Below are 27,531 nucleotides of genomic sequence, written 5' to 3'. Positions count from 1 at the left end.
AGTAATATCTCCATTCATCCCAGCCCTGAGATTTTAACAGCCTCCCCTTACTCATCTTTCCCAATGATTAAAGGCTTCTTTCAGGGTCAGGGGAATGAGACCTGTTATTGTTACTGTTTTTGGCATATCGAATATGCCACGGGAAGTTTGCCAGGCTCTTCCGTGCGGGCAGATACTCTCAGTAGCTTGCTGGGCTCTCCAAGAAGCATATATATATATTTATTTCCCTCTATGATTATGCAGCCATGCGGTCTAGGAATATGTTCACTCATGTGTAAGGCTCAGCCCGAGCATGTGGAAAGCGGCCTGGAGCATGGTGGTGGTTGGGTAGTAGAGGTTGCTGCTGGGGTTGGGTTCCTTGGGGCGGGTGGACTCTCACCTACCCCCTCCCCTCTGGGGCACCCCAAGTGAAAACATCCTGGCATGGAGTCTGGTGGCATAATTATGGGGGCCTCATTTTATGCTCCCTTTTGGGAGAAGCATCCATAATCTATACCTTTCACTAATTCTCCTGTTCCCCAAATTTTGCAGAGGATTATTTTATGCTTTCAATTTATAGAAACTAAACAGTAAAATAAAGAGCAATTAAAAAATGTTTAAACTGTGTTCAGATATTGACATTTAATTCAGTTTAAGCAGGATTTGTGAATTGAGGTTTTCAAGTTTCACTGGCATGGATTCATCATTGTCACCATTGTTTGGTTCTGTTTTCCTTTTATCAGGATCTCAGTGCCTGAGTCCTGGGCCAAATTTACAGATGACAATATTCTCCGCTCCCAGAGTGAACGAGCTGCATCTTCCAAGCTGAGAGAAGATATTCAAAACCTCTTAGTTGTAACTGCCAATGAGATGTGGAATCATTTCAACAAAGTGAATATGGCTTTCACCAATCGCATTGCTGAGACTGCAGATGCTAAAAATAAGATTCAGACTCACTTGGCAAAGGTAAATCAAGCACTGGCAGTTTGCTTTAGGTGAGCTAGAGAGTCATGGATTCTAGGACAACAAATCTCTCACTACTACCAGAGAGAGAGAGAGAAAGAGACCATCAGGCACATGACCTGTGGTCTAAAAGTATTTTAAAAACACAAAGTGCAAAGCACACTGTTTACTTTAGCCAGGTTTCCAGCTGTTAAGATCAAATTGGAATCCACTATTTGTTGAACATAAAAATGTAATAAAAGTTCCCTAGTATTTAATAGAAACAAAAATATTGTTAAAGTTTAAAAAATTTAACTGTATGGAATTGGGAAGCAAATTTATTATTAGAACATATGGCAGGAATGTTTTCTGTTAAATTACTGCTGTTAAATTAAAACCAAATACAGGAAACTGTTAGGTAATTCAAAGTTTTCCTGTTATTGAACTTTTCAAAGTGCTCTAAGTTTTATTAAAAAGTACAATGAGGTATTCAAGTAGAAATTATCTGTTAATTTTTTAAAAGAAATTCTTTTTAAAAATGTATCAGTCTTAAAACTCTTATTTCTCTAAATTAAGGTACATTTAGTTTTTTTTAAAGAGCCTTATACTCATATTGTTTTCAGGTAATTCTGTCCAGCAGAGGACTCCCTACTTTTCCCAGGCCACCAGAATTAACCTTATCTTTTTGAGTGTCATCTTTGGGTAGCAAACAGCTGTTAAACCAGATAGTGAGCTATATATAGTGAAGGACAGAAAAAAACTAAAATCTAGTTTTGTTTCCAGGAAACTTATGCTACATATAAAAATCTTATAAACAATGAATAATAATATAAGAATTTCAAAGTTGTGGTTGCCAAGCAAACACATATAGCAGGTATTTGGGGAAATGTGTAAGAAGTAAAAAAGTCCAAGTGGCAAGACATCTTGAACAAAGTCTCAGGAGGTAGACAACATATGTTGGGTTTGTTTGTGCCGGAAGTGTGTCCTGCAAGAGACACTTGGATAATTAGGTTGGAGCCAGACTTTTGAGAACATTGATGGGTAGGTATCTTTTGGGCTGTGACAAGCAACTATTCTATATTCCTCTAGAAGGATGACTTAATAGAATATTTTCATTCAAAAGTTGTGTTAGTCTCCTAATTTGCTTGTACTGCCATAACACAGCATTACCAGTAACATGGAGAGAATACCAGAACTTAATTTTCTCACAGTTGAAGATTTGAGACCAACCATTGGCAAGGTTGGTTTCTTCTCTACTTTCTCCTTGACTTACAATTGGCCATCTTCTCCCTCAGTCTTAATATGGTCCAACCTCTGTGTTTTTATGTGCTCTAATTTCTTCTTCTATAGACTCAGTAATATTGGATTGGAGTCTAACTTTAATGACTTCATTTTAACTAAATATTATCTTTGAAGAATTGATATATAAAGTCAGTCACTTCTACGGCACTGGATTTTGAAACTTCAACATATGAATTATAAAGATTTGAAGAGGGTGGATTTAATTAAATCTGAGCTGTATTTGGTGGTATGGTTGGAATATTTGGGCATACATACATAACTGCACACTCAACCTGCCACCTTGTAGATCAAAATGAAACAATAAAACATTCCATTAGAAAGTAAGATCTATAAAAAGGTGAGGAGAGAAGCTCTGGGAGTTATAGATGTTAAACATGTTGAGAAGAGTATTTGTTTCTAATTATAAGGATGACTTCATGGAATAGGGAGCTCCACCTAGTAATCTAATAATTTCCAACAGATTGTCAAAGCTTAAATGACAGATTTTAAAGTGCCTGGCTTAAAAATACTTTTCTGGCTCACGCAAATTGCCTGAAATATGCCTGTTTTCATGAGATCTCTCAAGAAGAGAAAGGTCGTCGTAAAGAGGTGGTATGAGACTAAACCCTACACTCACCTGATAAAGCAAAATTTGAGAAAATAAAGGAATGAGAACTACAACTGTTCATAGAATATCAGCAAGAAAAGAGTTCCAAGGATAGGGGAACATTGGAGAGACATCAGTTTTGTAAGTGCAGTGTCAGGGACCAGTGGTTGACTACAAAGCCATTTTCTGATTGGGCAAGTTGTCAGTGGAGCAGCTAGTAAAAAATATTATTAAATATATTTGGTAAACATTACGAGAGGATAGGTACCAATTGGAGAGGATCTAGCTGGGACTAGATAAGAGAGTAGTGCTGAAAATATAAAGTTTTAAAAGAACCAAGGTCCCATTTGGGTGCTCCTCTTGGGGCCAGAGAGTAGAGAATTAAGAAAGGTTAGAAAAAGAAGAGAACAGGGGCCGTAGTGATAGCACAGTGGGTAGGGCATTTGCCTTGCATGCAGCCGACCTGGGTTCGATCCCCAGCTCCTCATACGGTTCCCCAGGAGTAATTTCTGAGTGCAGTACCAGAAGTAATCCCTGAGCATCTCTGGGTGTGATCCTCCGCCCAAAAAAAGAGAAAAGAGCAGTGAACAGGAGTTGATTTCAAAGGTAAATTTAGGCCAAGAAGATTTTTTAGCATGGGAGGGAACTCACTTTGTAGAGGACAAATTAGGGAAGGTTTTAGGTTTATATAATTGGAGTACTCTAAGAAAACAGCATATTAAAATGAGTACTAAAATTTGTCAGTCTTACTTTCTTAAAAATGAGACATCCTGAAGATGGAATTTGATTCACTTCAAAGAAAATTTTCCACTAGAGAGCGATAAGGAAGAGAGTGGGAAGTTAAGGAGGGAAGAAGATATTGGGGTGATGGTGTTCAGGGCCACCCAATGCTTTGAACCCCCCTTTTCTCAGAGTTTCCTACAAATCTGAGTTGGTAAATACTGGACAAGTTAATGAGCAGTAATGTGGGTGGGGTGAAAACTCTAGTTTGTAGCATTTGTTGGTTTTGTAATTAATTCTACTGAGGGCTAAATTGGGAGTTGGGAATTGTTCATACAAATCCTCAGTGCTGCAGAGTGGGTGTAAGAGAGCAGCATCACATTGCAGAGCCTCTTGAGGGGAGCAAGACCCACAGTGTTGGACCTCTCCATCAGGGAGGGCAAGGGTTATGCCTGGCACTAATGGATAGGTCAGAATGAGAAAGCAAGGCATAACATAAGCCTTGGACATCTGCTCTTCCTGCAGACCCTCCAGGAGATTTTCCAGACTGAAATGACCATAGAATCCATCAAGAAAGCCATCAAGGAAAAGTCTGCCTTCCTAAAGGTAGCTCAGACCAGACTGGACGAGCGCACGAGGAGACCAAACATTGAGCTGTGCAGAGACATGGCTCAGCTACGGTGAGGCTTTTGCCCTTGCACAGGAGCAGATTCAGGGTCTGAGGGCAGGCCATGTGCTTTATAAAAGGTACTTTCTGCAAACACGTACTATAGAAGGGACATATTGTCATTGTGTTGGAGACTTCTTTTAAAATATCCATAATGTGAGTTTTGCTTTAATGGACATGAGGTTTCTTCAGTTTGAGATGATGAAAGATCATATAGTGATGGTTATTGCTGAACATTGTGAATGTCACTGTAGCATATATATTTATAAATATCACTGTAACACTCTCACTGTCATCCCATTACTCATCGACTTGCTCAAGCGGGCACCAGTAACGTCTCCATTGTGAGACTTGTTACAGTTTTTGGCCTATTGAATATGCCACGGGTAGCTTGCCAGGCTCTGTTATTCGGGCAAGATATTCTCAGTAGCTTTCCGGGCTCTCCTAGAGGGGTGGAGGAAACGAACCCAGGTTGGCTGCATACAAGGCAAATGCCTTACCCACTGGGCTATTGCTCCAGCCCATTCATAAATATATATTTTAAAATAGTGAAGATGGTAAATTTCATGTTATACATAGTCTTGCCACTGTTTTAGAAAGGTGCATAAACAATGTTAATAAAAATTTATCAAACTTCATTCAGTGGGACCTAAAGTTGTACTTGGGTTACCTAATACTTTTCTAGAATTTCTTGAACACTTCTCAAAGTCACAAAGTTCATTACTTTCTGTGTATTTCTTGATACTGGAAACTTTTCAGAAAAGTATTTGTGTACCAGTTCCAGTGGCCATATTTCCTATCACCCATTTGCTCTGACGGGCCTCTTTGGGTGGTTAAAATCTGCTTTTGTCATTACTATTCTCTTTACAATCCCATAAAACCCCTGAGAGTCTTACTCAGGCTCATTTCAGTTCTCAGTGGAAATCAAAAGCAGATGGTTTTGATTATTTAGAAGAAATTTAGCAGTGTAGTTTATACAATGTGGTTTATACAGAAGAAATTTAACAGTGTAGTTTATCTACTAAATATTGAATGAATGTTATTCTTGTTATAATTTAACTTTCAATATTCCTTTTCGGATGGATTTTAAGGACTCTACAACTGTCCTCTCCCCCTCCACCTGAATACTGAACTCATTTACAATTGCTCAATGCTGTCAGCCTGCCTTTGCTTTCAAGATGTCATCATTGTTATTCTTAGGTCAAGAAATACTCCATGCAGAGTCAAAACAAATTTGTAGCAACCTGAAAGAACAAAGATCCAGCACTTGAACTACAAAATCCTTTATGGTGTAGTAGTAGGGTGATTCCACTAGTATGTCTTTTGCCTGCTCTGGTGATAGAATTCACATAATCAGGGATGGAGAAATAGTACAGTGAGTAGGTCATTTTCTTTGCATGGAACTAACCTGGGTTTGATCCCCAACATCCCATAAGGTCCTCTGAGCTCATCAGGAGTGACCCCTGAGAGAAAAGCCCTGAGAACTGACCGGTGTAGCCCTCAAGCCAAAAATAGTGTGATGTGGGAGCCAAAAGGATAGCACAGGGTTAAAGCACTTGCCTTGTACCCCATAAGTCCTCCCCCAACCCGTGCCAGGAATGACCCCTGAGTACAGACTTATGAACAGTTATCCAAACAACAACAACAAAAAACAATGAGAAAAGGAATTCACACCACCAACCACCAACAACAGATATTTTTTAATGTAGGAGTACTGCTATTTATTCAGCTATTGATTAAGATGATTGAATTGGGCATGAACGCCACATTACATTTTATGATTTTTATTGAATCACCCTGAGATACTGTTACAAAGTTTTCATGTTTGAGATTCAGCCATACCCATCCCTCCACCAATGCACACTTTCCACCACCAGTGTCCCCAGTATATTCCTCCCCTCCCCCATCCCAGTCCTCACCCTGCCTCCATGGGAGACAACTTCCCCAATACTCTCTCTACTTTTGGGCATTATGATTTGCTCAAATTTTCCCACCACCATTCAAACCTGCTTGCCAGGGGCAGATGATAGCTCATTTATTGTCCATTGCTCATTTTGAATATCATGGGTGCCATGGCTGCGCACTTCTGGAATCCTAGATTGTAAATGATTGGGTTCCAGAGACATTTCTGTAAGGCACTAAATCATTTTGGGATTCAACTGGGCATCTCTGGGCCAGGACTGTTGGTGCGCTAAGATGACACCCAGAGGTGCATTGTAGGGGTGACAGTCAGGTGGGGAGCTGGGGAGAGACAGTCTGGTGCCTCTGCTGCCATGCAGCATGGAGATTTAGTCCTGGAAGCCGCATACCTGGGCCTTGCTTGTGGAAGCTCTTAGTCGCTGGTCACCACCAGCAATTTATCCCAGGGATAAATAATGTCAAGTTCTACCAATGAAATAAGTGTGAATTTTTAGGCGGGAAAAGAAAAGGTAGTCTTTGTGAGTCTGGAAATAATGAAAGTAATAAAAAATAGTAGTTTTGACCATAATGATTGCTGGAATTTCACAGAATAATATCTTTTTCTGTGCTGGATACTATCCTGGCACTTTGAACTACATAATTTGTTATCTTCCCCCCGCATCCCGTGCCCGCCCGCAGCAGCGGGACAGCTCGGAGCACCCCAGCCCCGCCGGGCAGGTCCCATCATTCGCCCACCGCGCCTGAGCCTGCCCTCGAGTCCGAACAGGTTAGGGGCATGTCCTCTCATTTGGGGGGCGTGGCCTCAAAAGTGGGCGTGGCCTCTTTCCGGAGCGGCCGCAGATATTTTTCTTACCATTCCATGCATTGTCCTTTGACCACAATTGATTGAACCCGTTCCTCCGAAGAACTCCCTGATCATCTTAGTTACTATATGTTAATACTCAACTAACCTAGCCTATCCTAACTTCACAAAAACTGTCAATGAACACATCAACTTGCACAGAATTTGTTATCTTCACTTACAGATGGGAAGTGAAGGTAGGAACTGAAGCTCAAGCTCTTTAAATAATTTTGCCACAGGTTAATTACTTAGAGTTCTCTTCAACCAGACAGACTACTTATTCCTGCTTTATCCATTGCATGGTGATTTTATCCTTCCTCTGTTAGGGAACTGATTTCATGGACTTCACAAAGCCCATCAATAAAAGCTGGAAAAGAAGAGTATTCTCATCTCTTTCCCAGAGAATGAAACTGATGGTTATGGAGGAGGTCATTACTGTAAAAACCCTTTGTGTCTAACATAAATTAGACATTTTTTGTTAATTGTCTTGTTGCTAGAGTTGGATGCTAAATAGCATGCTCTGCATCGTGTGCATTAGCTGCATTTCTGTCTGTGGAATTGATGTTTAGGCAAATAGTTGTCTCAGGCTATGTGGATTTTGAGTGGGTTTCATAGAATCTCCTATTCTAGACCAGAGAGGCCTAGAGCAGTCAGTTCGGATTCTCGCTTGTTTCACAGGAGCCTAGCATTAAAAACAAACCCAGTTAGCCAGCTGGAACTGGGTCGTGAATTGTGCCTTTATGCAAAGATTAAAAGAGGCTGAGCTGTAGTTTCATTCTCTGCAAATTTCTGCAGTCATCAAAAGTGGAGATGGGATTAAATAAATTGTCCAGCTTGCTATTGAACACAGAGTCACTGTTTAAAAGGGTTTAAGTTGTGGTCCAATTTGACACCAGAGTTATCAAACAACAAGGCTTTCACAGCAACTTCAGAAAAGCTGGATAAGTTTTACACTTTCTGCTTCTTCACAGCTGAAGAAAATTTGCTTTCCCTTATCTTATATTATATCTATTTTCTGTTCCCCTTTTGAATTAATCACAAAATTTCTTATTGTTTCTACAATGTTTTTGCTAAAATATTACTATCACCATCAATATGGAAAATAAACACTGGAATTTAAGGTTATAATTGTGCGAAGGAATTATTTTACTTATTCCACTGATCATGATGAAAATAACCCTGTAGCTATCTATATTTAAAAAATAAAAAACATAATCTTGACAATGAGGATTGAGAAAAATCCAAATGTTTTGACTTTTATTTTCATTTAAACTTTTCCAATTTTTTTTCAAAAGTAATTAAACATTCTTGGCATCTTTGGTGGCAGACCAGACAGTCTGTGCTTTACTTAAATAATCTTGATTTTAAAAAACATTTCATGATAGCTTTTCTTTTATTTGAATGCAAAATATTTTCAGTTCTTGTAACTCCCCTGAAATACGTGGTTTCAGTAGAAAAGCTGTCTGAAATATACCAGGGACAAGGAAACTGCAAGTGAAATGTTGGCCTTGAAAGATCTTGGAATAGTATTTCCATCAGTGAAACTGAAGGGAAGTGTAGTGCCTATTATCTTGTTCGCACAGCAGTGGGAAAACAATGCCATGACTGCAATCTGTGTCTATTTCCTTTTAAAAAAGAAAGAACTTTAAGATGATACATATTTTCAAAAATTTCTGCCACATATTTCCTACCTTTGGACTCAGGGTTTGTTCGTTTATGGGGGAGCCATTGGAAGCAGACCAGGTGAGTGAGCAACAGGCAGATCTACCATGGTTATTACCAACAGTCTGTATAAATCTTGTTACCACACGTGAAGATGCTTCCTGGAAAATCTCTCTCTTTACTATGAAACTTTATACCTGGAATCTTTGAAAAAGATCTAATACTTTTAATTCAACTTGATTTTAGTTTAAAATTTTTGTTTTTAATCCAACTTTACCTAAATAGAAAAAGATCTAAAACGATGGAATCCCAGAAGTTTGTTCTCATTACTTAGCTCTCTGAAACCAAAAGAAACTTCAGCAGTTATGTGTCAATTCCTTTTCTCCCTAACTGAAAGAAAAACAGGTTCTAAGATTAAAAGCAATACACCAATTGAATTTGGTTCCTTGTTGCATATTACTTCTATGAGATTTTCTGGGACCTTATTCTTTGTACTTCCTAATCCCTGCTCATATTTTCTTTTGTGCTGCCTGCAGGGCGCTTTGAAGAGGAGCCCTATGTATTATCTTTGATTCCTGGTTTGGTTCTGGTTATTGAAAGATCCTTAGATCTCTGGGAAGCTCTCTCCCAAGATGGTAACTACCTTCACCTAGGACTTGGAAGTCTGTCCTTATCCAAAAGATTTTTTATTTTCTGCATTGCCTATCAGCTGAAGGAAGGGCTTTGGATACATCCACAAACAAGGTAGATGGTGCTTTTGCAGATTAGTGGCCTGAAGGGAAGACATAAACTAAGTGACGGTGGTTAGCGCCTTAAGAAGTGCAGAAGGGAAGGGTTGATACCTCTGGACACAGCAATCCCAAAGATGGAAGCAGCGTCTAGTCACAGGGGCTTCCGATAATTAAATAAATTAGTAGGATCAAGTGTGGGATTAAGAGCCACCTGGACTGAGATGGTACAAGGGGTGAAGCCCTTAAAATCAAAGGCAGAGAAACCAATTCTAAGATATGCCTGTGAAGCATAGAGATAATGGGATGGTGGCACATGGTGAGGTTTTTGGGAGACAGAATAGCAAGACTTTATGGCTGAGGATGTGGAGGCATGAGAAAGGAGGCAAGGTCAAGATAATCAGAGGTTTTCTGGTTTCAGTTAGGGTATGTGAGGATGACTTTAAATTTTATGAGATGGGGTCAAAGGTAGCTTGAGTGACACATATACTTATCACTCCACCTGAGCCTGCATCAGTCACTATCTGCATTGTACACCAGGGAGTCTTTGCTAGGAGGTGGACTGGGAGACCTGTCCTAGGTGTCTGCAATTCCCTCCATTTATTTGCTCTTTCTTTGGCTAGGAGAGATTATATAGGTCAGCTGAGATACTTTGGATAACCTCCATAAGGACCAATTAATTCAAGTGCTTCAAAATTAAGTTATTTTAAAAGCATTTACGTTCACTGTGCTATTTCTTGTCTTAAGAAAAAGCCAAATGTCTTTTGGCAACAGTTTTTTAACATATTTTTGTTGTTTCCTCTATTTGACTGCCCTTACTATGGGTTTTTATCTCCCACATATGACAGCTATAATTCCATATCTCCATCTCTCTCCTTCTGGTTGACTTCACTCAGCATGATACCATGTAGAATTAAATTGCATGATTTCATCTTTTCTTATAACCCAGTATTACCCTGTGTATGTGTACCATAGTTTCCTTATACAGTCTTGGGTTCTTGGACATTTGGACTATTTCCAGATTTTGGCTACTGAGAATAGTGCTGCAATGAACCTAGGAGCGCAAATGTCTGTTTTTGAATAGATTTCTTGAATCCTTTGGGTAGAAGTAAAAAAAGAAACAGAATTGTTGGGTCATCAGTAAGTACTTAGTTTTTCAAGAAGTGTTCATGTTGTTTTCCAAAACACTGACATCCTCAAAAAATTGACATTCCAAAACAATTGACATTCTCATCATCAGTGAAGGAAGATTCCTTTTTCCTCACATCCATGCTAAAACTGATAGTTTTTGTTCTTTTGGATGTGTACCAGTACTGTTTGTATTTGCATTTACCTAATAATAAGTGATGGAAAGCATTATTTTTAATATATTTATTACCTTTAAGAGCTGAAGTGATAGTGCAGTGGGTAGGGTGTTCACCTTGCACACAGCTGACCCAGGTTTGATTCCTCCGCCCCTCTCGGAGAGCTCAGCAAGCTACCAAGAGTATCTCGCCCGCACAGCAGTCTGGCAGGCTACCTATGGCCTATTTGATATGCCAAAAACAGTAACAAGTCTCACAATGGAGACGTTACTGGTGTCCGGTCGAGCAAATTGATGAACAACGGGATGACAGTGACAGACAGTGATATTTATTACCCATCTCTATGACTTATCATCCCTTCTCTTCATTTTTTGATGTGGTTGCTTGTATTTTTCTAGTTAAGTTTTATAAGTGCTTTATTTTTTTTTAAAATTTATTTATTGCATCACCGTGAGAGCAGTTACAAAGCTTTTGGATTTAAGTCTCGGGCAAACAATGATAAAACACCCATCCCTTCACCAGTGCACATTTTCCACCACCAAAATCCCAGGATACACCCCCACACACACCCTCCCCTACCTCTGTGGCAGATGATTTCCACATTGTTCTCTCTCTACTTGGATTACATTCAATATTTCAACAAAATGCTTCAGGCCGCTTTTTGGACCATGCGGCTGTGAAGCGTGAAGTGGCCATGCAACACATTATAAAGACACTTCCTACCCATTTTCCATAATTACCACACCATATTTAATGGAGTTCAGATAGTAGGCAACAAATCATAGAGAATAATATATATTTGTGTGTGTGTGTGTGTGTGTATCACTGTATCACTGTCATCCTATTGTTCATCGATTTACTTGAGTGGGCACCACTAACACCTCCATTACACTCAGCCCTGAGAATTTAGCATCCTCTCCTTACTCGTCTTTCCCAATGATTGGAGGCTCTTTCAGGGTCAGGGGAATGAGACCTATTGTTAGTGTTTTTGGCATATTGAATATGCCACAGGTAGCTTGCCAGGCTCTGCTGTGGGGGCGGGATACTCTCGGTAGCTTGCCAGGGCTCTCCAAGAGGTGTGTATATATCTGTTACTGTATTTGGGATATGAATACGCCACAGAGGGCTTGCCAGGCTCTCCCGAGTGGGCAATAGACTCTCAGTAGCTTGTTATGTTCTCCAAGAGGGAGAACTAGGCTATAAGATGTCGGGAAGCCATATTTGGTTTTATAGTCTCTGGATGTTGGCTGTTGATGGGATTACACAGCACCAGGGGCAGTCTCTGGGTGTGACTGCCTAGCTACTAGAAAATGGGGGATTTACCCCAACACTCAGATCTGCTGAAAAGGCAACATTAGCAGTTTGTTTTCTATTGCTGGTTATGAATAGCATATGATGTTGTGCAGCCGCTATTGCAATCACGTGATTTTAGAATTCTGAACTTTTAATAATTAAATCTGGAGGGATTTCAGGGGTAATGGCCGTTAAGCAGCTTGCTTGGTCTCCAGAGTACTCGTTCATGGGCAGCAAGATCTCGTTGGGGCGAGGGAGGAAAGGGCTGGCTCCACCCCCATCCCATGGGTCCTGTCTGTCTCCTCACTGTGGGCCCCTACCTGGCCATCCATAGGCCTCTGGAAGATGGTGGTGACCGAGCTGCCAGGGGGAACAGGCCAAGGCACAAAACCTGATCCCACCTGAGGTGGCCCGGCACTTTAAACCTAATGCGAAATCTGGACGCGTTTCTTACCAGTGCTTTATATATCTTGGATATTAGCCCTTTGTCAGATGAGTGGTGGGCAAATATCTTCTTGTCTCTGGGATGTCTATTTTGGTCATCATTTCTTTCTCAGTGCATAAACCTTTTAATTTGAATTGAATACTATAGCTTTATATTACAGTTTAAAGACTGGGAAGGAGAAGTTTCCCATCTTATTTCTCCTCCTAGGATAGCTTTGGCTATTTGGGAATTTTTATTACTCCATATAAATTTCAACAGCATTTTGGTCTATGCTTTTTTAAAAAATGCTATAAGTATTTTTGTAGAAACTGCATTGAATCTTATGTGTAGAATTGTCTGTATCACTGTATTACTGCCATCCCGTTGCTCATTAATTTGCTCAAGTGGACACCATTGTGAGACTTGTTGTTACTGTTTTTGGCATATCAAATATGCCACAAGTAGCTTGCCAGACTCTGCTGTTTGGGCAAGATACTCTTGGTAGGTTGCCAGGCTCTCCAAGAGGGGTGGAGAAATTGAACCTGGGTTCGTTGCATGCAAGGAAAGCGCCCTACCCGCTGTGCTATAGTTCCAGCCCATAGAATCGTCTATTTGAAAATATTAATCCTTCCAATCTCTAAGTGAGATATGTTTCCATTTTCTCTGTCTTCATTTATTTTGATAGCAATGTATAGTTTTCTTTGTGTTATTCTTTTGTTAACAAAACCTCTTTTGTTAAGCTGATTCCTAGGTACTTGATTTTTTGTGAACCCATATTATTTTTAAACCTCTCTCTTTCACCTTCTTCCTCTCCCTCTTCTACTTCATTGTTTCCATGTAGAAATGCCATGGATTAGGGCTGGAGCAATGGCACAGCAGGTAGGGTGTTTGCCTTGCACACAGCCAACCCGGGTTCGATCCCCAGCATCCCATATGATCCCCCGAGCATGTCCAGGAGTAATTCCTGAGTGCAAGAGCCAGAAGTACCCCCTGTGCATCACCAGCTGTGGCCCTAAAAGAAAAATAAAGAAGAAAAAAAAGTCTTTGAAAAAGAAATGCCATGGATTTCTGCACATTGATTTTGAAAACTGCCACCTTATTGTATGTTTATTATTTTAAAGAGGTTTTTGAAGTATTTATGGTTTTCTTAGTATCATTTGCAAATTGATACTTTCACTTTTTAATTTATCATTAACAAGTGTATTGGAGCTTGTAAAATGTTTTCTTTATATTCACTGATATTCTCATAGTTTTTATTTTTCCTTGTATTGATATGGCACATTATGTTGATTGAGTTTCAAATATTAATGCATCCCTTGGATAAATACTACGTGGTCATAAGGTGTAAGGTCTTTCTGATATTGTTAGATTCAATTTGCTAATATTTTGTTATGGATCTTTGCATCTATCACGATCACAAAATCATGAAATCCTGTTAATCACTGATTTCTTGGGCGGGCACAGTAACATCTCATTTCGTCCTTTCCCTGAGATCTTAGAAGTCTATCTTGACTCGGCCCTCCTAATGATGTTGCACTGGGGGCTCTTCAGGGTCAGGGGAATGAGATCCAGCTTGTTACTGGATTTTGCATATGAATACACCATGGGAAGCTTGTAAGGCTGTCCCATGTGGGCAGGAAACTCTCAGAAGATTGCCAGTTTCTCCCAGAGGGAGAAGAAGGCTAAAGATATCTTGTGGCCACAAAGCGGCCGTGCGCTTCTGGGAGCTTGCTTTTAAGTCTCTCTCTGGATGTTGGCCATTGATGGGATTATTTATAATCTATATTAATCAAAATATAGATGCAATCTATATTGCATCTATATTAATCAAAAATATTGTGTTGCGTGAACATTTGTTCAGTCCAAAGCGCTGAGACAAGGAACGTGAGAGAAATTTATGTCATGGAGGGTCTAGGTTCTCTCAAGCCTGTGACATAAGTAGAGTGCCCTAAAATCTTCTTTTACTGATCATGGTACCTCTAAAGGGCACAATACAGTGATGTCATCAAAAGAAGTTACAGAAAGAACATTGAGGTAGCAAAACATGCATTGTTCCCTTGTGTCTGCAGGCCAGTAATTTCAGCCTCAGGAAAGAATATACAAAACCAAAACCAAAACCAAAACCTTTCTTGGGCTACAAGTATTTGGGTTTGCATCCCAAATACAAGGCTGGGCCTGCACCTGAAATCTGCATCCCAAAGACTAGGCTGGGCCAGAGTCCTGGAATTTACATGTCAAAGATCAGGCCAGGCTAATGCCTGAGATCTGCATGTCAAAGACCAGCCAGGCTTCTGTGAGAAAAGGAAAACTGCCCCTTTCAATATACTGAAATTTATTAAATTATTTACTGAAGGCAGTTTGGAAGGGAAAAATGTTCAACTTCATCCATCCGGTCAGGACACAGGAGAAATCTTGCCCATTTTCATGGGGCCCTATGTTCCTGCCCATTGTACGGTACAGTCTACATGGGCTCATTATGATAGCTCAGTCCAGCCCCAGTAATATAGGTCTATAGTTTACTTTTTAAATGATATTTCTGTATGCTTTTGGTACCAGGGTAATGTTTGTCTCATAGAAAGTATTTGGGAGGGTTCCTGTTTCTTTCTGGACAAGCCAGTAAAGGATTGGAGGTAGGTTTGTTTTGAAAATACCTTTGTTCTTTTGTGTCCTTTGCAGCACTATTCACAATAGGCAAAGTCCAACAATCCAAGTGTACAAGATCAGATGACTGGAGATAGATGTATATTATATTATGTATATATCATCTTATCTATCTTTAGTTATTTTGTATGTATATAAAATGGAATATATTTTGTATATGTAAATAATATATGTATTATGCAGATAATGGAATGCTACGTGGCTATATTAAAAGATGAAATAATACAATTTGCTACTAGGTGAATGGATCTCATTAGTATCAAGCTGAGCCTGGAACACAAAAGAGGGACAGATATAGAATCATCTCATTTTTAGAATATAAAGAATATAAAGAAGCACAGGAAAATAATAAAAAATGGCCAAAGGCAACAAAACCTAAAACCTGATCTCAGAACTGAGTTCACCATGAAAGGGGTTGACAGGGAATGGGAAGTAGGGGCAGGGGGAGTGGTTGGAAATAACCGGTGGGGGGCACTGAGACGTTGGTGGGGGGGAGAAGATAGAATGAAGGGTGTGGTGCAAATATGTCTGTATGGAGTACAGTTCTCATGCCTGCTTGCACTTTATTTCTGCTACACCACATCTGTTGCCATTAATTATTAGTTAGGATTGTGATTACCTTTATTCTGTACCCTTTGTGGGGTTTTATTTGGGGGGGCAGTTGTGTTTAGGACCACACCCCATAGTCCTCAGGAATCATGTGCAGTGCTGGGATTGAACCTGGGTTGACTGTGTGCAAGGCTATACCCTCTGTTCTCTGGCCCTCATCCTCTACCCTTTCAATTTAATTCTACTTTCAAACACCATCCCTACTCCAGAGTTCTGTGATGGGCTGGGACTTTGAATTTCACCTTTCACTTTCACCTTTGATGTCAGGGGTTCGAATTTCCACCATTCTTTTTCAGTTTAATTATACATGAATGTTCAACTTTATATTTTGAGGTTTCTTTTTTGTAATTTTGGTACCATGATTCTCAATTCTTAATAGCAATAGTAATAGTTAATAGTAATCTAGGCATCCTGTATTTCTGCACCAGAAAGTCCTTGCCCTGTCACGTCTCTCTTGAGGTATCATTCCCTGCTGCCCCGTCCCTCAGCAGACTCACTTCTGCAGGTGGCTCTCAGGGTCTGTGACCATTCGCTCTGGAGCTGCTTCATCTCAGTACATCCTAGTCACTTAAAAGCCTTCCATTTTAATGTGACAAGGAGGGTGTATTTGCTTTCTCTGAGAAGCATGTTGGATAGTGGTGGGTTTCTTTGTGTGAATTTGTGTTTCTATGGGGGGGGAGTATATAGTGCGATTGAACACATTTTGAAATGCTAATTTAAAAGCATAGATTTAGGAGGACTTTTAAGTGTTTGATTACTCTTAAGAACTTCACATCAGAAAAAGAATATAAAAGGAAGGGCTGCTGTATGCATTTTAATTATAATTTATAATAGGATAGTAAGCAGAAAGCCGAGTCTGCTTGTGAGGCAGGAGAGACAATAGGGGCAAACATGCTTTGCATGCAGCTGACCTCAGCTGGGTCTCTAGCACCACTCTGTCCCCCTGAGCACCAGGGGTGGCCCAGGAAATCCTCGCTTCGGGGCCTGAGCAGCACCAGAGCCTCTAGCCTGAGCCTTGAACTGCTGGCCTGACTGACCAAGAGGGGCCTCGGACCTCCTGAGTGTTGAAAACACAAAGTCAGTTTGCCATATGTATTGACTGAGTAGAGTTCATTATATTCTATCAGATATGACAGTAGAGAAATATGGTGACTAGCTGCTTAATCTCTGTATTTTGTAATTTTATGTTAAACCAAACATAATTTAGATCTTGGTCTTGGTTCTATAGGATGGTGTTATCATAGGTAAGAATTAAGGACTATGTTTAAATTACTCAGGCTATCACTTCAGAAGCATTTATTATTGCCCATTCACATTCAAATAGCAGGCTGATCCGATATTATTTTTACCTTTTAATGCTTTGCTATGTGTGTGTGTTGGGGCTGGAGCAATAGCACAGCAGGTAGGGCATTTGCCTTGCATGCTGCCAACCTGAGTTCAATTCCTCCATCCCTCTCAGAGATCCCGGAAAGCTATTGAGAGTATCCCACCTGCCGGCAAAGCCTGGCAAGTTGCCTGGGGGCATATTCGATATGCCAAAAACAGTAACAACAAGTCTCAGAATGGAGATGTTACTGGTGCCTGCTCAAGAAAATTGATGAGCAATGGGATGACAGTGATACAGTGATACAGTGTTATTAAGCTGCACCATTGTCAAATCATTATTACTTATTAGTGCTATTTCTTTTCTCTCACGTACTATTAAATATGAGATGACACATTGAAGAAAGTATTGTAAAAGCATTAATGTTATGCAAGCTTCCCACCTTATTTATTTATTTAAATTTTTTAATTGAATCGCTGTGTTCCTCGGCTCTGTGTCTCTTGAGCACACTGCCTTGGATCCGCCAAGTCCTCAGCGAGGGGACTCGCCTGCTTTTCCCTTGCGCTGGGATGCTCTGGTCCTCCCTTGGGACTCAACTGAAGGAACTCCTTCTCGAGACCCTCCCTCACCCTCTCTGTCATGGCCTCCCCTTCTAGCCCAGTCCCTTGTGTTTCTCCTTTGTATCACTTGTCACAGTGATTGCCTGTCTCCTTCCATGACTAGCCTCCAGAAAGGCAGCATTATCCTTGCCTACTTTGACCCAAGCCTCCACAACCCATCCCCGTGTAGGTGCTCCCAAATATGCAGGCTCAGAAAGTGAATTCCTTCAGTGTCCTTCCTGAGGCAGAGACATGCCATTACACTGGTTAAAGTTGGTACTTAGGATCAGAGAAATAGAATAGTGGGAAGGCACTTGTTTTGTCCACTGACTGACATGGATTTGATCCCTGGCACTACCAGGAATGATTCTTGTGTACAGAGCCAGGAGTAAATACTAAGTGTGCAGCTGGATATGCCCCCACCTGCCAAACTTAAATAAAATCGGTACCCAAGGCCCAGTAGAATGAGATTCCCGATGAAATAAGTCACTTCTCCATTTTCTTGGAATATCTCAGTACTGAGAGCACATTGCTGAGACTCTCCAGACGAAATTGCTGCCCAGATGAATGATTTTTTCTTGATGGGGTAAGAATGTGTGTAATACGATATAAATGTATGGTAATTAAAACTTTTTTGTTTGGGGGGCACACCTTACTCCTGGCTCACTTACTTCTTACTTAGAGGTCACTCCTGGTGGGTTCAGAATACCTGGGATGCTGGAAACTGAATCTGGGTCAACTGCATGCAAGGCAAGCACTCTATCCATTGTACTATCTCTCTGGCCCCAAAGGAAACATATTTAACACCGGCCACTAAAGCCTGAGAAAATTCTTTGACCTTTTTAAACCTCTCAAGGGAAGTCTGATCCTTCCCACACCTCTCCTTCACCGATGTTTAACCCCAGACCCAAGCCTAAGAAGAGCTAGCACAGCAGGTAGACCAATCCAGGTTCGATTCCTCCATCCATTTCGGAGAGCCTGGCAAGCTACCAAGAGTGTCCAGCCCACACGCAGAGCCTGGCAAGCTACCCGTGGCATATTTATTATGCCAAAAACAGTAACAACAAGTCTCACAACGGAGACGTTACTGGTGCCCGCTCGCGCAAATTGAAGAACAATGGGACGACAGTGCTACAATTGAATCACTGTGAGATAGACTCGTACAAAGATGTTCATGGTTAGATTTGTCACACAAGATTCCAACACCCATCGTTCCACCAGTGTACATTTCACAGCACCAGTGTCCCCAAGTGATCCCTTCCATCATCCCACTCCCACCCCCTACTGCCCAGCCTATGGCACATCTACACAATGGAATACTATGCAGCTGTTAGATAAAATTAAGTCATGAAATTTGCCTATAAATGATGGACATGGAGAATATTATGCTGAGTGAAATGAGTCAGAAGGAGAGGAACAGATATAGAATGACTGCATTCATTTGTGGTATATAAAATATGTAGTATAGACTAATATCCATGGCCAGGGAAAATGGGGGTAGGGGGGACTGGTCAATGGTTGGAATCAACCACAAGTGTGTGGGGGGCAGAGGGTAGGTAAAATAGAGAAGAGACCAGTATGATGATAATAATAGCTGGGAATGATCACACTGGACAAGATCTGAATGTGAAAAGTAGGTAAAGGGATATTCTTGATAACTTCTCAGTGTCAATATTACAAACCACAATGTCCACCTTATTTTTCCTAAAAGTTAATGTATTTAATTTAGTTAGATAGGAACATACACATTCTGACTTTAAAATAAATCCAAATACTACAGCTCTAAATGTAGTAAGAAATCAGAGTTGACTTTTCTACCCACCCCTATCTCCCTGCCCCATCTACAGCTGCCAATTGGATGCATTACTAAGAACAATTTCTGTTTGTCTTTTCAGAAGAGAAGAGCATGAGAGGTCTTGAGTAGAAAAGCTATTGCTTTGGTGTCATTGTTAGAGCCCACTTTGTACCTGGCTCTATTCTGGCTTCTATGGTAGGGTTGCCAGATTAACAAATTAAAGCACAGATAAGCCCATTGAATTTGAATTTCAGACAAATAATAAGTTATATTTTTAGTATAAATACATACCACATATTGCATGAAATATTTACCTTGAAAATATTTTTATTAAATAAAAATTGATTATAATTGAATATATTTCGCTTAAAAGGAAAGAAAATTCTGCTTTATGCTGCCACAGGACAAAAAATGCTCTATTGTTTCATTTGTATAATGTATCTAGAGTGGTCAAATTCATAGAGATAGAAAGAAGGGAGGTTGCAGGGTTGGCAGGGTCATGGGAATGGAGAACTGATAAAGGGGACAGAGTTTCATTATGTTAAGATGTAGTTCTGTGACTGGAAGGTGGTAGTTTAGATTTCTAATTTTATGTGGCATGCATTTTCCATAATTTAAAATATAAAATTTTCATTAAAAACTGGACATTCACAGAATTATCTGTAATCCTTTATTTGTGTATTCCACCTACAAATCAGATTGATTATAACCAGGTTTAGTATATTGAAGCCAACTTCAGGTTTCTGCTTCTGTTCTTTTTTCTGAGGGAGCTTAGTGGGTGGGGTCAGGAAATGGGAACCAGGTCCTGATTATGGCCACTGAGAACTCCTGATTTCCTCCTTAACTTCCTGAATAACTATATGCAAACACATGTGGGCTGCTTGCCCCTGCAGAAGGCAATTTATCAATCCTCCAGCTTAATTTCCTTGCCTATAAAACACGGAAGCTGGGTCTGATGACCTCTAACATTTATTATCCATTTGCAGTGTTCTGAAACTCAATTGACATTGCCTTGGTCTAATCAGCTTAACATGGTCTGGATAGTTTACTGTGACAGCAAAATTCTATCTAGAAACATCTATCTGTATTTGTTCATTGTAACTGTTCTCTTTATTTTATTGTATATTTTTATTTAATATATGCACAGTCTGCTGATAAATGGATTCCAATGTAAAGAAAACTTAATTTTTATGAAGCTGGTTAAGTTTTGATCAATGTGTAATTATTTTTAACTGACCAGTGTTAAAAGAGCTAAAAGGTAATTAAAAGACTCTGATCCAAAGGTAGTTCCGTGCAAAACTGTAAATCCCTAAACTAAATTCCTTGTCCCTTCTTCAGATTCCTCATCTGTTAGATGGGAATATTTACACTACTTCATACTGTTGTTCTAGTGACTGAGCTCACTCAGTGCAAAGCTAGGAGTAAACCCTGAGCAAAGCCAAGTGTGGCCTCCCCAAACCAAAAATGAAATTATATGTATTGCTAAAGCAATCAATCATTGCAATTATCATTATTATTATTTTTCTCAGGTAACAAAGTAGTTTTATCCCTTGGATTTTATTGGCCAGATCAGTGGGTAAAGCTCTCTTGCTTAATTGTTAGTTGTGAATATAATATCTGAATATAAACGCAAGAGCAAAAAGCACCGAGAAAGAGGAAAATTTGACTTAAAGTGAAATGTGATTTATGAAAATCATAAAATTAAAAGTTTAAAATAAGATTCAAAAATGCTTCAAGTTTAACAGGTAAAAAGATTGATATTATAAGCTCACCTGGCGGGGGAGATACCATGGTCATGAAGGTGGTGTTCCCAGGCGAAGCTTCTCCATTGCAGTCCGGAGGTGCTGACCCTTGCGATTTCCTAAAATGTGGGAAACTCGACTGCATCATTTGTGGTAGTGGGGTACTGTGTTCTCACTCCCTTGGTTTTTTTCCTATTTTTGTTTTTGGGGTCACACCCAGAGATGCTCAGGTGTTACTCCTGGCTTTGCACTCAGGAATTATCCCTGGCGGTGCTTGGGGGACTATATGGAATGCCGGGGATCAAACCTGGGTCAGCTGCATGCAAGGCAAATGCCCTACCGCTGTACTATTGCTCAAGCCCCATTCTCACTCCTTTGGAAAAAATTAATATGTCTATTGTTTATTTTAATGTCTATTATTTGTTTGTTTGTTTGTTTGTGGAACACATCTGCAGTTCTTAGGGCTTATCCTAGCTCTGCACTCAGGATTCACACCTGGCAAGCTTGAAGATCATATGGAATGCCAGGATTGAACCCTGGCTAGCTACATGCAAAACAAACACTCTGCCCACTGTACTATCTCTTTAGCTCCCAATACTTAAAGGGTCATTTACAAATATCACTATCACTATCCCTATCATCCTGTTGATCATCAATTTGCTTAATCAGGCGCCAGATGTCTCCATTCATCATAGCCTTGAGATTTTAGCAGCCTCTCTTTACTCGTTCTTCCCAGTAATGTCGCATTGGAGGCTCTTTCAGGGTAAGGAGAATGAGACCCATCGTTGTTACTGTATTTGGCATATCAAATATGCCACGGAGAGCTTGCTAGGCTCTGCCTTGCGGGCAGCATGCTCTCGTACCTTGCCAGGTTCTCTGAGAGGGAGAACTAGGCTATAAGAGGTCTAATTCTGAGAGTGTTGTCTGATATTTCACAGGAGTCTGCATCTGCATCAAATTGAAATCTAATCTCTTGATCTTGGCCGTTGATGGGATTACACGGCACGGGGGCAGTTTGTGGGTGTTGCTGATTAGCTACTGGAAAATGGGGGGTCTGCGTGAAAGAGGTCCAGTCCCAATTGAAGCAGACTTGGAGATCTCAGCCCTGGTTCTGCACACTGGGTTCCTCTGCCGGTTCCTTCATGCGTGAGGCTCGTCTGAACTTGTGGAGAGGGGCCTTGAGCATGGCTGTGGCTGGGCTCCAGAGGTCTTCGGCTGCCAGGGCTCTGCTCAGGGTAAGGAGAGAAACTCAACCAGCCCTGCTCTGAGTGGCCCTGGTGAAGACAGCCAAGCACAGGGGCAAAAGACTCTACTTTTTTTTGCTTTTTGGGTCACACCTGGCAATGCACAGCGGTTACCTCCTGGCTTTGCATTCAGGAGTTACTCCTGGCAGTGCTCAGGGGACCATATGGGATGCTGGGAATCGAACCCGGGTTGGCCCGGTGCAAGGCAAACGCCCTACCTGCTGTGCTATTGCTCCAGCCCCAACAAAAGACTCTATTTACAAATAAGGAATGGAAATTTTGAAATGATATAATAATAAGCAAAAAAATAGTTGCAATGTACAGGAGAAATTAAAAAAAGCCAATAGATATTCAGGAAAGCTTTTTTTTTTTTTTTTTTTTTTTTTTTTTGCGCTTTTTGGGTCACACCTGGCAATGCACAGGGGTTACTCCTGGCTCTGCGCTCAGGAATTACCTCTGGCCGTGCTCAGGGGACCATATGGGATGCTGGGATTTGAACCCGGGTCGGCCGCGTGCAAGGCAAACGCCCTACCCGCTGTGCTATCTCTCCAGCCCCAGGAAAGCTTTCTTAATAGTCAAAGACATTAAAATTAAGACAATGCTGATTTAATGATTAAAAAACTTACTAGATTTTTTTCCGAATATATCTAAAATGTTTTTCCCTCTTTCTGTCCTTACAAAAATGTGTTCAATATTTTCCATCATTGTTGCATTATCAAAACAAAGTTATTTCAAGGTTAATATAACTAATTTAATAGTGCAGTCATTTTATAGTTGAATAGATTTTAGACAATTGTAAATATATATATATATATATATATATATATATTCTGGAACATTGAAGCATCACTTTGAACATTTCTGGTTGAGGTCAGTATTATAATTTGAGGACCATCCCGTTAATTGTCCCCTCTCCACCACCACCACCAAGGTATGTTGATAGGTGATTGAATTCCAGTAGCCACTGAAAAAAGTTGTATATCTCCCTCTTTCTAACCATAAAAATAGTTTCATTTATAAAACAAATGTAAGAAAATACCCCTTTGTTTTGATTTTTCTTATTTTTTATATTTTTGAAAATATTGACTGTTTAAATATTTTCTTTAAATATTAACACACATGAATGTGTATAATTGTGTATATAAAAATGTTTTGGTATATATGCTTCATTTTGCTTTTTGGATCAAGGGTATAGTTAATGGGAATGCCCGGGGCCCCATACTAGAACTACATATCGTTGCATCTTGGTTCTGAAGTTGCTGTGAGGCTCCAAGTGCACCCAGCACAGCAGCCAAGCTTCTAACAGGAATTCAATACCTACAAATGGCCTTAATTCGAGTGATCCGTGCTAACTGTATTCTTTGTCCCTTTGACAGCCTTGTTAATGAGGTGTATGAGGTCGATGACACCATCCAGACCCTGCAGCAGCGCTTAAGGGATGCAGAAGACTCCCTGCAGTCACTGGCCCACAACAAAGCCACCCTGGAGCACGAGCTGGCGGTCAAAGCCAACACTCTCTACATCGACCAGGAGAAGTGCATGAGCATGCGCAAGAGCTTCCCCAGCACCCTTAGGCTGGTCGGCTTCTGCTAGGGTTCCATCACAGAGGTCTAATACTTCACAGGAGTCTGTTCCTGCATCAGATTGAAATCTAATATATTTACTTATTAAAGACTTGTAGAAATGTACTCATTTCTTGTCTGGAAAGCCTCTTGTGTTCAAACGTTCATTGTCTATTATTTCTAGGCTACTGGGTATTGGGAAAGAATTATAATCTAATAGGGAAGGTAAAACCAATTTTTGTGGTATCATTGTGTAAATGGGCTAGAATTAATGGCTTGGAAAAGAACTACTGGTGTTTTGGTTTTTTTTTTTTTTGAGTTGATGAGACCAGGACTCATGAATAGGCAAATTTTATCTATGTCACAAAGAAAACAGTGAGGAGGAAATATATGGTATGTGAGATGTGAGATAGTTTGAGTACTACTAATAATAGACAAAATACAGAATGCAGTTAGAGCAATAATGAGTAGCATAGCTTGAATATGATTCATAATACTAGGGCTATAAGAAAAAAGTTCACAGATGAGAGGCCTGTAAGGTGTGGGGAGGGTCTTGCATTCTAGGCTAAGGGAGTTGGGGAGCTGATGTACAATCTGAGCAGTGAAATGACTTTAGGAAAGTAATGAATGAACAATGAAAGTTTGGATTGAAGGGGAGAAGGCAGTGAAACAAGGAAAAGAGAAATGCAAAGCAAGCTGATCACCAGTAACTCTAGCCAGTGGAGAAGTGTTGTAGGGTCCAGAATAACATAGAGAGACTGAAAATGAGGCATTGTTTACATTCTTGGATCTTTCATGATGTATCTTGTAAAAATTATTTTGATTAATTACAATAAGAAGCATTTTCATTATGTATATTGAAAAGTAGAGAAAATAGACACATAAAACTGAAAAATCACTTATTACAACATCCAGAAACAATCAATGAGATCAAATTATTTTGCATTATTCATAACAAAAAAGGGCTTTTGTGATAGGTTGTCAAATTGCCTTCCTGAAAGTTTGTGTCATGTTGAATCCAGCTAGTAATGTCTGAGAACCCTATTTAAATCCTTGATAACCCTTCATTATCCTTTTCGTCATTCTAGTATAAAACTGTGTTATTGTTTAATATCTTGTTCTTGTAAAACTAGTGATAGAGACATTAGTCTCTTGACCCTTATATTGTTCTGAGTTGTTTACCTATTATTTGCCTATAACCCAACACCAGGTTTTATCTTTTCCAAATCAATTTTTTAAGAGTTTCCTATAGCAATTACATGGCATTTTCGTCATACATACTGAACATATTCTCTTTAATTTCACAACTTTGCATTTTGTTTATGACATTTAGTATGCAAAACTTGAAATATATAATTTTTTCATTCTGATTTATGCCTATGGAGTTATTCTAGGAAAAGCCCTTCCTTACTCTAAGATCATTAACTTATAATTTCTGTTACTTCCATGTTACTTAACCATCTGAAATTTGACTTGATATGATATAAAGAGCATGCCAACCTTGAATCCAGTGACCTAGAAGTTCTGAAATGAGAAAATTGTATTACCAGAGGAAAAGGTTATCTCTCTTGATCAGACTTTTTACAACCTAATTTGTTCCCATCTCATAGTAGCTTATTATCTCACTCTTAAGTTTGTCCAGCTCTTGATAGTTCAATTTCACTCAAAAGTGAATATATCCCAAAAGTGTTGTGACTCATTTTTAGACAAGAATGAACAAGTAAGTTAGTAAGAATTAACAAGTTCCACACAAATCTTATATATGTTCTAGTAAAAATCTTGCTGACTTTTCCCATGGGTGATAGTTCTATTTTTTCTGAGAAATATATGTTCTTTTAACATATGACCCCGCATTACAAGATTATGATGGGAAGAAAAACATAGTTCAAATGCAGAAAAACAGCCAATTTTGTCAAATTTGGACAAGGCTAAATTTTACAAATAAACATTTGGTTTCTAGTCTAGATTATTGCTGTTACTATACCAGGACAAATATTCTAATGCTGAAATATCTTGAGCAGCCAAGATTTACAAAGTGTGATCCATCCCATTTAAGAAGCACAGAATTGCAAATATCAACATTTTGCTCTGACTTTATATATTCAGGCCCCAATTTTAATATTATGTGGTTTTAAGAAAGGTGGTTGGAATGTCAAGGGCTTCAACATACCCAAGCATCATTCTAATTTAGAAATGTGTGTAACTGACCCCTAAATAGCCAAGTCATCTTTAATTTTAGTAATTTCCATTTATGTCTCTGGAGAGTGTTCATAAACACCTCACCTGGCACTTTTGGTTCCCGAGTTGATGCTGTAAATAGCTAAGGTGGGGTTTGGTTTTAGGTTATAATTTTTGTTTTGCAATGAACCCAAGGATGGATTTCTTTCCTTTGTAGGACTGACCACAATATATGTGAGGAGGTATAGTGCTATTTATATTGTGCCTTAGATCTTACCTGTCAGCCTCTACTAGTCACTGTCACTGTCATCCTGTTGGTCATCGGTTTGTTCAAGTGGGCACCAGTAACGTCTCTCATTGAGAGACTTTTATTGTTACTGTTCTTGGCATATCCAATACGCGCGGGCTCGATACTCTCGGTAGCTTGCCAGGCTCTCCGAGAGGGGTGGAGGAATCGAACTCGGGTCGGCTGCGTGAAAGGTGAACGCCCAACCGCTGTGCTATCGCTCCAGCCTCATGTCCCTTAAATTGTTCGCGCAGCCCTGAATTCACCCCTGGCATGATTGACCAGACTAGACTTCTATGTGAAATGCCGATATTTTTCTGTAGTCTCAATTATTTTCCTTTCTCCCATAAGGCAAAGGTTAACTTTAAGGTTAAATGTCATTAGACATTGCGTTAAGGCCCTTATTTTTCTTATTTAAGTCCTACATTCACTCAAACATGTTTTTCTACTTCCCCCTCTCCTACAAATGGTGTTCTGCTAAGCCTGAGCAGCTGCTCTTTATGAAAACCTGTTTATTGATAATATGTATTGTAGCTATGTTTTTTCTTACAAGAAGTTGGTGATTTTCACATTGCATCCTAAGACCACTTAGTATGTGTTGTAAAGACACTCTATAAGACATCCCATCAGAGAAAAGAGACCAAGAAAGTAGCCAGAACTCAAGAGCACCACGGTATTACTGTAGCACCTAAAAATAGTGCTAAACATGAAAATAAATTTTACTGGTCTTCTAAGTAGACACAGACTAGAGTGATAGCACAGCGGGTAGGACATTTGCCTTGCATGTGGCCAACCCGGGTTTGATTCCTCCATCCCTCTCAGAGAGTCCGGCAAGCTACCTTCCTGCACAGCAGAGCCTGGCAAGCTACCCATGGCATATTCGATATGCCAAAAACAGTAACAACAAGTCTCACAATGGAGACGTTTCTGGTACCTGATCGAGCAAATTGATGAACAATGGATGACAGTGTTACAGACAGTGCTAAATAGATATATGTTTCTCAGGGTCTTGGGGGAAAACAGCAATTTCTCCAACTATTAATATTTTAGTGAATCTTACCTATGTCACCTTCAATATGGTTTGAATTTCTATCATTGGAAAGTATGGAAACAGATAGCACTGTCAATTCCAGACCTAATCTTTAAAATTCCTAGAAGCCTCT

General features: G+C 39.9%; 1 protein-coding gene and 1 non-coding gene across 2 annotated transcripts in view; both read left to right on the top strand.

Annotated features, from left to right (window-relative positions):
* TEKT3 (tektin 3) overlaps window positions 1-23,935 on the top strand; it is a 65,684-nt gene extending 41,749 nt beyond the window's left edge. The window contains exons 6-8 of the mRNA XM_004603887.2: window positions 723-945; window positions 4,055-4,209; window positions 23,719-23,935. Coding sequence (XP_004603944.1) covers window positions 723-945; window positions 4,055-4,209; window positions 23,719-23,935 — 595 coding nt within the window. The remainder of the gene's footprint in view (window positions 1-722; window positions 946-4,054; window positions 4,210-23,718) is intronic.
* On the top strand, window positions 21,121-21,281 carry LOC129406287 (U1 spliceosomal RNA). Its single transcript, XR_008630907.1, has one exon. It is a non-coding gene; the product is annotated as a U1 spliceosomal RNA (small nuclear RNA).
* Window positions 23,936-27,531: the final 3,596 nt, after the last annotated feature.

The sequence above is a fragment of the Sorex araneus genome, chromosome 6, assembly GCF_027595985.1.
Source record: "Sorex araneus isolate mSorAra2 chromosome 6, mSorAra2.pri, whole genome shotgun sequence".
Classification (NCBI taxonomy): Eukaryota; Metazoa; Chordata; class Mammalia; order Eulipotyphla; family Soricidae; genus Sorex; species Sorex araneus.
Note: the sequence above shows the minus strand (reverse complement) of the source record. Positions and strands in the feature narration are given on the sequence as shown.